General features: G+C 45.1%; 1 protein-coding gene across 1 annotated transcript; it reads left to right on the forward strand.

The window, feature by feature from the left end:
- The first annotated feature begins 1,021 nt into the window (after window positions 1-1,021).
- On the forward strand, window positions 1,022-3,971 carry LOC124660146. The gene is made up of 5 exons (XM_047197936.1): window positions 1,022-1,142; window positions 2,321-2,568; window positions 2,680-2,770; window positions 3,127-3,202; window positions 3,560-3,971. The coding sequence occupies exons 1-5, from the start codon at window positions 1,022-1,024 to the stop codon at window positions 3,687-3,689; spliced, it is 666 nt and encodes a 221-aa protein (XP_047053892.1). The 3' UTR covers window positions 3,690-3,971.
- The last annotated feature ends 6,997 nt before the right edge of the window (window positions 3,972-10,968 follow it).

Raw genomic sequence — 10,968 nt, forward strand, 5'->3', positions numbered from 1 at the left:
GAAATTTTGGTTTACGTCAGCCCTAGTAGTAGACGGGCGAGAGATGAGAAGAGAGCCCTACCAGCCATCAGATTAGATCGAATAGATGGACAAGATTGCAATCCAGGGATGTTCCCACCGATCGATGACCTGGCTGTGAAATGAGTAAAATCCATCATTAGTACTTGAACTTGTTGACCAAAATCACTTTGATCATCGTACACAGGAAATACAAGTTTACGGTCACTGAATACGACCTGGGAGCTCATAGACGGTCACTGGTGGCGCACGCGCGTCGTATTAGCCTACGTGGCGACTGGAGGTCCTAGTATCAAATTTTGTTTGAACAAATTGACCCCAAACTTACTAGCAACTTTATTGTACACACAAGATCAGCTAGCCATTGTCGATGACAAGTGGAGCCACCGGTCAAAGCACTAACTGTTAAAAACAAAATAGGAGTTGTCTCCCTCCCCACCCCATCCCATCAGAAACACCACCGCCGCCACGTTGGCTTGGCCGGGGCACGCCCCCTGCACAAGGCGGCCACCATAAGGCTCCGCCGCCTCCTGGCGTGCCACGCTTGGACGAGGTAGTCCCGACGCCTAGGGATTCGCGGTAGCGGCGCAGCGAACTGCCTCTAAACTGTTGCGTCCTCTCTTCGCGAGCACGCGGCGTGTACGGACAGGCTGTTGAGCAGGTCAGGACGGAGCCAAGTGCGGCACGAGGATGCGTGGAAGTGGGAGGTCAGGCGCCGCGCCGGCCTCCCCGCCGAAGCCGCAAACGACAAGGAGTATGGATGGTTGGCCGATGTTGCCCTCGACCTCATCGCCGGTGTGCACCACGCCCTCTCCGGCCACAACAACGAGAAGAGCATGGACGCTTTCGCCATCTTGTCCGTGCCGCCAACCGCCGGGAGGTGGCGGGATGTAGGCCTGTAGCAGCGGAGCGGGGACGCGGCGGCATGGGCTGGAGCCGTTAATCGGCCAGCACCTCGCCGCCAGACCCTCCTTCTCCACCGTCTTCACACGCAGACGTGGCTATGGGCGTCGCCAACACGGCCGACGAGCTGCACGAGGAGCACCGTGGACGAGCTCGTCGAGCAGCTGAGAAGCGGCATGCCACGGTCCGTGCCCGACTCGCGTCTGAGTCGCCGCGCGCAGGCGCTCCCGGTGGATCCGTGCCATCCTCCTCGCCTGCCGCAGCCGCGCCAGCGCGTACCGCGTGCGCGTCCATGCCCAGGCACTGCAGCGGCTCTGCCACGAGGCCGCTGGACGATTCCATGCCTCGCCGGTGCCAGAGAGGATGGTCCAGAGCCGCTTCCGCCGAAGGAGGTTGCTCCCGCCGCCCGCCTCGTCTTCGTCGGGGGTATCCCTTCGTCGGAGGGGTTGAGGTCGCGGCTGGTCGGGGGAGGACTCTGGAGCACTGGGTGACTCCGGAGGCTCTAGACCTCCGGCCAACCTCCACCGCAGCTCCTGTTATGCGCCGCCGCCCCATGAGGACTAGGCTGACGCCGCCGGAAAAGCAGGGGGCAGCGCGCTGAGAGGGAAAGGCGAGACAGCTAGGTTGGGTGAAGGAGCTGGGCCCAATAAGGGGAAGTTTCGCCGGCGAACCAAGGGGAAGGCTCCCGCATGAGTTCATCGACGGCGAGCAACTATGCGGCGCTGACGATGTCCGTCGAATGCACCAGGACGGGGAACTCTCGACCTTATCCCTTCACTTGTTTTCAATTTAACCCCTGAATTTCTATTATTCGAAACATAGAGCCTATTTTCAGTTTGAGGAGCTGAGAGATGGGGGCAATTGCAGTGCCACCTGAGCAAATACGACGTTTGGAGGACACACCAACTCGTATTGAGTGACCGTAAACTTGTACAGTATTTCCTGTGTACGATGACTAAAGTGATTTTGGTCAACAAGTTCAAGTACTAACAATGGATTTTACTCCTGTGAAAATCTCACCCAGCGCGCCGAATATGTTCGCGCCTGGAGTAGTTTTCAATTTTGGGCCAAGCGGGCGGGCGAGTGGCCGAATGGGTAACCAAGTCACGCGCCGCAGACCAGCACCCACCACTCCCATCGCCTTGCCCTCCCGTACGGACCGCCGCCGGACCCCAGCTCCTCCGTCTCCCCCACCTCCGGTCACCACCGCTCTCCTCTCCTCTCTCTCTCTCTCTCTGTGCGCGCGCCAAACCCTATCTGCGCGCGTGCCCACCAACCACTCGCTACCCCCATTCGTCTCCCCTGCCCGAACCCTAGACGCCCCGCGTCCTCCTCTTTTCCTCCACCAGCCGCCGCCGCTAAATCCAGATCGCCTGCCGGCAGGGGTCGACCACGACAGATCCAGCCCTCGCGCGCTCACCGGTCGCGTCAAAGGTCGTCGACCCAAACCACACAGCGGCAGCGCGGCAGGCTTGCTCGCCGGCGCGCGTGCGTCGCCAGCACGACGTGCGGCGTCCCGTCGAACTCGCCTGCTCGCCCGCGTCCGTCCGCGCGGGTCGTGGCCGAGGGAAGCCAGGACGACGGCGGCCGGGAGATGCTGCTGCTTCCTCCTCATCCTCCGCCGCACCAGCGTCTCCTACGACGTCGGTGAGGACATCCCATCCCTCCATCTCCATCTTTCTGCCTGTCGTGTTGCAAGACGAACAGATCTCGCAGGGCGCTACCCAGCCGTAGTCACATTTTTACATCTTGTGCTAGATCTGCACTCCGTCGGCTAGTACACCCGGACACCGTGAGATTAGCCTCTCCTCCGACTTTGAACAAGGTCGCGCCCGCACCACGCCGGTAGGTGAGGACCTCTATTCCGTCCATCTTCAGGATTTTGCGTTGCAGGACTCGTAGAAACACAAATTCGTCTTGTGCTGCTAGCTTCAGAAGAAGCTGCGCTAGTCCAATATGTGCTTGTATAAACGAAATTCAGATTTCAAGCTTACACAAAGACTCGAAATTTCAGAAATTAAACCACCGTTTTGGTGTTCTAGTACATTCTAATGATGCAATTCTTATATGTGCTTGTCTACACTGTCCTAGCACTAGCGTGCAGATTTCCTAGGAGATTTTGCTAGTCTAATTTTATACTCTACATCAGAATTGACTGCCATACGCTAGGTAACTAAATGCCTGCTCCCATTTGATTTTGCACAGGTCACAAAGACTTGAAATCTCCCGAGAAATTTAACCACCATGGCTGCTGCTATGGTTGCTGCATGTTTTCAGCGAGGTATAAATCCTTCTTCTCTAGCTCTGTTTGCAGCCTTGTTCTGTTAATCATGGACAACAGAAGCAGTCAAACGTTTCATCATGAAAATCCAGGCTATTGGTGGCAGATTCAGCCTCACTAGTCCGTATTTATCTACTGTACTTTCTTTTGAAACTCTCTAGCTTGTACTTCGTTCCTGATGTGGATGGACATATATGTATGCTTTTAAATGCTGTATGAGATGCCATTTTTTAAAGCACCAGTATTTAAATTTCTCAAGAGATTTTGCTATTTTGGTTGTCCAAATTATACTCTACATCAGAATTGACAGCCATACACTAGTTAAATGAATGTGTGCTTCCATTTGATTTTGCTCAGGTCATGTTGGTGTCTTGGTGGTGGCGTTTTGTTGGTGGTGCTGTCCATGGAAGAACAACTCTTCAGCGAAGAAAAACATTTGATTTTGCTCAGGTCAAACATTTTATCAAGAAAATGCAGGTTGTGTTGATCAGATCTGGTGTAGTAAATCACCATGTTCTTAAATAGTAGTAAATCATCTACACATGTATGTGCCTTTGTCGAATCTTATATCTAAGATGTCCAGTTTGATTTACTGCATTATGTATCTGTGGTTTTGCTGTGAGTATGCCTGCGGCAAATGGTTTGATGTGGGTTTTTCAGCCTTTGCCGTAGGTCTGCGGCCTACAGCAAATTACCTGATTCCTGTAGTGGTACTACGTGCATGTCAGTAGTAAACAGGGAATGAAAGCAATAGCATCCAGATTTCTTGGAAGGATATGGCATCAGTAGAAAGCAATAACAGTAAATTACAATTTGTGTTCTATTTTTTTTTGTTCTGGTTACGAGGTATGCCAACGGCCAGGCCGTCGGCGTAGCTCTGCCAGGAAGCGACATGTATCCGGATGTGCCGACGGTTGGGCCGTCGGCGTATCTTCGACGCCGTTAGACCAATGTGTCCGTCAAAAATGGATGCCGACGGTGGAGCTATGCCCACAGCCGAGGGAAAACCGTTGGCACGTAGGTACGCCGACGGCCTGAGCAACACCGACGGTATTTCTTGGTACGCCGACGGGGAGATGCCGACGGCCACCGTCGGCACATAGCTACGCCGACGGCATTTGGAGGTGTGCCGACTGCTGCTGGCCGTCGACGTCTAAACGTTTTCCTGTAGTAACACTTGCAACAAATTACTAGGAAATAGCCCGCAGTTTTTTTCCCTAACCGAAACTAAAACTGATCCTGCGATTTCTTGCCACAATGAGTGGAAACACCAAGTATATAGGCGGCAGCCTCGCCTTCCCCCGATTTTTTTTTTCGCTGGGCTGAACAGAAATCTCTCGTGAATGAGAAACTCTGTACACGAGCTATAATAACAAACATCCCTTTGTGGCTCGTTGTTTCCTAAACAAACTAGCTAATTCCATGCAGAGGAAGGTGAGGTCGGGCTTCACGGGAACCTAAACAAACTTGCTAATTCCATGCGGAGGAAGGTGAGGTCGGGCTTCACGGGAGATCCAGATTAGGGGGAGTTGGGCGGTGTACGAAGAGAGAAAATACACCGCATCCTCGCCGGTGACGGTACTCGGCGTCAAGCAGGGGTGAGGAGGAGATGAAGCACACATCGAACACGGCACACCAACCCGCGTTGCTTGATTGAGGCCACGATCCTGCTGCCGCCGTGAGCGCAACGGTGTCGGACACGCCAGCAACCATCGTTGACACGAACACGGCATCATCAAGCACGCTGTTAAGCCCACGGCTTCCATATGCAGCATATCACCATCATCGATGTCCGGTGCATGCTTCCTCCGTGAGAGTAACCTGGTGCCTGTGATTATTGGCCGGGTGACTGGTATGATTTCCCATTTCCCCTTGCCATTAAATTACAGCAAGTTTGTTTTAGTTCATTCCCTTCATAATGTACTAATTCTACTCATCAATCTCCTTCATATCATTTTGCTACAGTAGATTCATATACTTTGAATTAGTATATATGATTAAAGAAATTAAAACAAGTAGTCTCAAATTTGGTGTATATTTTTTAATCTTTTCTCTTTATATTTCTTCATTTGGAAGAATGCTCAATCAGTATCAATCTATAGTGATTTCCCAATAGTGTTTTTTCCCTGAGACATATACTTGGTAAGAAAAACAGAATTCTATTTCTTTGGTTGTCCAAAACCTCAACGGGTCCTTTGCCGCAGGATTCTTCTTGCAGTTGGAACTTGGAACAGATAGAAGAAAAAGGTCTCGGAGGAGATGGTATCATGGTTTGTGCCAGAATAGTGAGGCACGAGAATTTGCAATACAGGAGCGACCAGTATGCAGGAATCTTACTGAGAACATCCACTGGTCAGTCAACACCAATATCGCGATGGTTCGTTCCTGCCTATGATTCTAATACTGATAACATTATCAAAATCAAGTTATACTGATAAGTCACAACCTTGGCAATTGAACTGATTTATTGATATTCAACTTCGAAATGTTCAACTTTCCTGCTTTTTTTTCTAAACATTTATCATCAACTAAGAAGACCATTATTCCAAAATGTAAGTATTCAGTATATATCTTCTCAGCTTCAATTTAAGCATAATACATTCAGTGCCCTTGCTAGGAAGCAAACAACCAAGTCTAAATTAAGAAAAGAAGGTCCACATTTTCATCAACTGAATCACCTCTAGAAACTGAACCTCAACTTGCTGGCTTCTTCATAATTTGCTACATAGGATGTTGTCGTGAAATTTCAATCATGTTAGACCATTACTATTTCAGCTTGTTTACTTTGATCCATACCGCACTTCATTAAAATAAGCATACAAAACCTCCAGAATTAGTTTTTCTATTTTATTTTTTATTTTTCTTATTAGCTGGGAGTTTTTTTTTCTCCGTGTTTCCATCTCTGTAGTTTTTCCTATCGATTCGTGCATTTGGACGTGAAGAAGAGTCAGAAAAAATAATCCAAACAAGAAGCGATCACCTTGAAGTATTCTTAAGTTAACCTTGAAGTTTGGACAATGGTGTGTTCTACATATTCTTATATATAGTCTCTGTCTAGAATGATGACATGTGTGCTACTCTTATATGTATTTGTGGGGCTGGCTACTTGAGGCAAACTCCCAGGGCTGGGAAGAAATAGTAGCTTTGGTTTTGTTATTCTTTATTTAAAAAATCAAGCATTCTTCTTGATAATAATATTCTCATTAATATGTAACTTCACCTTTTTGATCCATTTGAAACACCAAGAATATGTTGGAGGCGTTGTTCTTGGGGATGTGACCTCTTAGATGCTATGTCTGGACATTGATTGGGCTTTGTTGACTGTGGTTGCTTCAGATCCTTGGCGTGGCATTTTGTGTGGCAAAGACAACAACGTCGAGTTGTGCTTCCCTTTGTGGCTCATTGAAATTGGAGCTCTCTTCACGCTTCACTTCGGCCGGCTGTCATGGTATCCTCGGGCAATATGTGCCCATGGTTCTACTGTTGTGGTGATAAATCCTTCTTTTGTTGTCTACGATGAAGTCAGGTTCAACGGTTCATGCTGCGACATATGATGACGATGACGTCTAGGATAATCGCAATGGACGCCTCTTCTTCTTAATAAATAGATCGATCACTTTAGGGCATCGTTTAAAAAAAATTACCTCAAGCTATCTCTAGGATACTAGCAAAGTGAAATCTTAGTTATATGAAAAAATTAGTTGAGTCGTTACTTTCGATGTAAAATGTCAAATAATTGTTTTTTCTGCAAATTCTAAAAACTTTTAAAAAGATAATTAGAATCATATTATTTTAGTAATATGGGAAGTAATATATGGTTATTTCTATCTATACACGTGAATTTCATGTGTATTACATGTACATGTGCCGCATACATAAAATTGAGCGAGCAGTTGCAACGCACGGGCATTCAACTAGTCTTGATAATAATATAAAATGGACTATGAAATAATCACATTTCTATTTCTAAGAAATAATTAATCACATTTCTATTTTCTAATTCATATTTTCAATGCAATAATAGAATTTCTATTTCTCATAATAATGTTCTTCTAGTGGACTAGGGTTCATATATGACAAAGACAAAATAGCTAAGAATTAGTCCATTGCTAACTAAATTGGATAAAACATGTTATTCCGCTAAATTAATATAAAATAAGGTGAAATGATTTAATTTTTCAGCGCTCTCGATAAACTAATGATCATATCATCGCATTTGCGAGGGCCACCGTGCTAGTTAACAACAAAAAGAACAAGATGTAAGTAAGAATTAACATAAGTGGAGCGCACAAAAATGTTCATACGGCTTACACACTCTTTTCTTTTGTTTGACAAGATACATATGGATGGATAGAATTTCTATTTCTCATAATAATGTTCCATGTGCCAAATGTAGCAATAATCTTATTTCTATTCTATTCTCCTATTTTTTTTTTCTATTTCTCCTTTTCTCTCCCTTTTTCTCTCTCTTCTCTTACCTTCTCTGTTTCTTTCTCTGATTCTCCTCTACACTGGCCGTCAGCGGCGGCAGGCGAGGCGGATTGGGTGCGTCTCCTCCACGGACGGGCTTCTCCTCCACGGATGGCCGACGGCTGCGGGCTTCGATCTCCTCCACACGTGCGGCTGCTGCAAATCCACACGGCGCGAGATTATACGGTGGATTGGGTGCGTCGGCGAACGGATGCAGCGGATTGGGCATACCTGCGCGAGAAAATAGTGGCGGCGGACGGCGTAGCTTCTCCTCTCCGGCGAACAGAGCGATGGCACGGCGGCGGAGAAGATTATGAGGCGTCCCGGTTCGTGTAATGAACCGGGAGGACGAAGTGTCCAATTATATACCCAAGGACCTTACCAACCGGGACTAAAGGTCTAATATTCCGGTTGGCATCTCCAACCAGGATGAAAGGTCCTACCATTAGTCCCGGTTGGTGACACAAACCTGGACTAAAGGTAATTTTCAGCCGCCCCTTCTATTCGCGCGCAAATGACCTTTAGTCCTGGTTGGAGAAACCAATCGGAATAAAAGGTCCTTTTTGGGGATTTTTTTTATTTTCCCACCTTTTTAACATTTTGCAATTCATATGTTTTGCATAATTTAAAATCTGGCAAAACTTTCAACATTAAAAAGGTAATAATTTAGAAAAGTAATCCAAAATAATTTTATGTTTTTTAAAATAAATGTTCTAACAAGCCAAACTATTGACCTTTTTGCCATTTTTCAATTAAGAATGCATTAACTCATATGTTTTGCATAATTTAAAATCTAGCAAACTTTCAACATAAAAAAGGTTTTAATTTAGAAAATTAATCCAAAATCATTTTCTGTTTTCTAAAATAAATGTTCTAACAAGCCAAACCATTAACCTGTTTTCCATTTTTTAATTCATATGTTTTGCATAATTTAAAATCTGGCAAAACTTTCAACATAAAAATGTTTTAATTTAGAAAATAATCCAAAATCATTTTATGTTTTCTAAAATAAAAGTTCTAACAAGCCAAACTATTAACCTTTTTGCTATTTTTCAATTCATATGTTTTGCATAATTTAAAATCTGGTAAAATTTCAAAATAAAAAAGGTTTTAATTTAGAAAAAATCCAAAATCATTTTATGTGTTCTAAAATAAATGTTCTAACAAGCCAAACTATTAACCTTTTTTCCATTGTTAAATAAATGTTCTAACAAGCTAAACTTCCTTTTTTCCATTTTTCAATTAAAAATGCATTAACTCATATGTTTTGCATAATTTAAAATATGGTAAAACTTTCAACATAAAAATGTTTTAATTTAGAAAAATAATCCAAAATCATTTTCTGTTTTCTAAAATTAATGTTCTAACTAGCCAAACTATTAACCAGAGGAAGATTAGGAGGAAGAAGAGGAAGCCAGAGCTGGTACCAGTGAGCAGAGGAGGGACAAAACGAGTACGAGAAAGATGGATTCGTCGTGGATGACGGCGATGAAGATGAGGAGGAGGAAGAAGAGGAAGCCAGAGCTGGTACCGGTGAGCAGAGGAGGGACAAAACGAGTACAAGAAGGATGGCTTGATCGTGGATGACGCCGATGAAGATGAGGAGGGGGGAGAAGAGGAAGCCAGAGCTGGTACCGGTGAGTAGAGGAGGGACAAAACGAGTACGAGAAGGATGGCTTCATCATGGATGACACCGATGAAGATGAGGATGAGGAAGAAGAGGAAGCCAGAGCTGGTACCGGTGAGCAGAGTAGGGACAAAATGAGTACGAGAAGGATGGCTTCATCGTGGATGACGCCGATGAAGATGAGGATGAGGAAGAAGAGGAAGCCAGTGCTGGTACCGGTGAGCAGAGTAGGGACAAAATGAGTACGAGAAGGATGGCTTCATCGTGGATGACGCCGATGAAGATGAGGAGGAGGAAGAAGAGGAAGCCAACCTTTAATCCCGTTTGGTTGGTGCAACCGGGACTAAAGGTGGATTTTTAGTGTCATCTAACAAAACTGTCAGTGGGATAAGGACATGTGGGTGGACGCACTGCTCGGCGAGATAAGGCATATAGCGCATGACGTCATGTCGGAGGAACCAACCGGGACTAAAGAGGTTTTCGGTAGGCCAACCTTTAGTCCCGTTTGGTGGGTTCAACCGGGACTAAAAGGGTTTTTGGCAGGTCAACCTTTATTTCCGTTTGGTGGGTGCAACCGGGACTACATGTGGATTTTTAGTGTCATCTCATGCATGTAAAATGCATACATGAACTTTGTCCTTTATCATATTGAATTCCCACATATTTGCAACATATATGATGATAATACCATGTTTTACATTGATTTATGGGGATTTGCCAATGATCCCCTATATTTTGTTTATAACTCTACAGAACAGGAAAACCCTGTTTCACGTATTTTTTCACTTTCAGAGACCTATACGAAGTCAAATTGACATAGAATTTTTGGAGCATCATTTTTCACCGGGAGGAACATACACTACAAGAGATCTGTTATACTGTGACGAAAATCCTCATGACGGTGGCCCGTATCATCATAGAATATCATAATGTGTGACGTTTTACCTCTAGCGTCATGGATTCCAAAAGTCCGTGACGACCGCACAATCACCATCACGCATTAGCATATTCTATGATGATCTCGATAGCATCCATGACGAGCATGAACGGGTCACAAAAAAGTTATGATTGGTATAATAGCTAGCGAGAGAACCGTCGAGGTGGGACCCACATATCAAGGAGGAAATATAGGTACATCGACATTGTATACAGCTAGGCCAGCATGGGATCCTTCTCATGGAACCCATAAATTTCGTTTTATTTTCATTTTTTTATATCGTAGTACATGTCATGTTGCTCTCCACGCACACCTATTTTAAGCACAACTCCCCCATGTACTATGCGTCGAAGAGAACATATAACATTTTTTTCCGACTAGGATACTAGAAGAAAAAGACTATTAAAACATACACGGAGTGAAGTCTTATGTGAGATGGAGGCGACCTAGCAATGATATTGGTTTCAAGATCTAAATATCATCTTTTAGAGAAAATACACAAATACGATGACCATTTTCCACAGAGCTACCTTACGTGACAGTGTGACACCTACACAACCTCTTAACTTTTACAATAGCCAAGCACTAAAAATGTAGTGCCAATTATAAGATTTTAATCGTGCTATTTAAACCATCACCAAATAGATGTACTTTCAACATCAATTTGCATATGAGTCCGGATCGAAGATGATGAAAATTTAAATTTGTTTATCTTAATGAGATGAAAATAAT

The sequence above is a fragment of the Lolium rigidum genome, chromosome 6 (assembly GCF_022539505.1).
Source record: "Lolium rigidum isolate FL_2022 chromosome 6, APGP_CSIRO_Lrig_0.1, whole genome shotgun sequence".
In the NCBI taxonomy this organism is placed as follows: Eukaryota; Viridiplantae; Streptophyta; class Magnoliopsida; order Poales; family Poaceae; genus Lolium; species Lolium rigidum.

What these genes read in the sequence shown, in the direction of transcription:
- LOC124660146 (XM_047197936.1), top strand. Translation starts at nt 1,022, where the DNA reads ATGGGCGTCGCCAACACGGCCGACGAGCTGCACGAGGAGCACCGTGGA. An exon ending in GTCTGAGTCGCCGCGCGCAG is followed by an intron (nt 1,143 to 2,320) that starts GCGCTCCCGGTG and finishes CGACCACGACAG; the next exon opens with ATCCAGCCCTCGCGCGCTCA. An exon ending in CAGCGTCTCCTACGACGTCG is followed by an intron (nt 2,569 to 2,679) that starts GTGAGGACATCC and finishes ATCTTGTGCTAG; the next exon opens with ATCTGCACTCCGTCGGCTAG.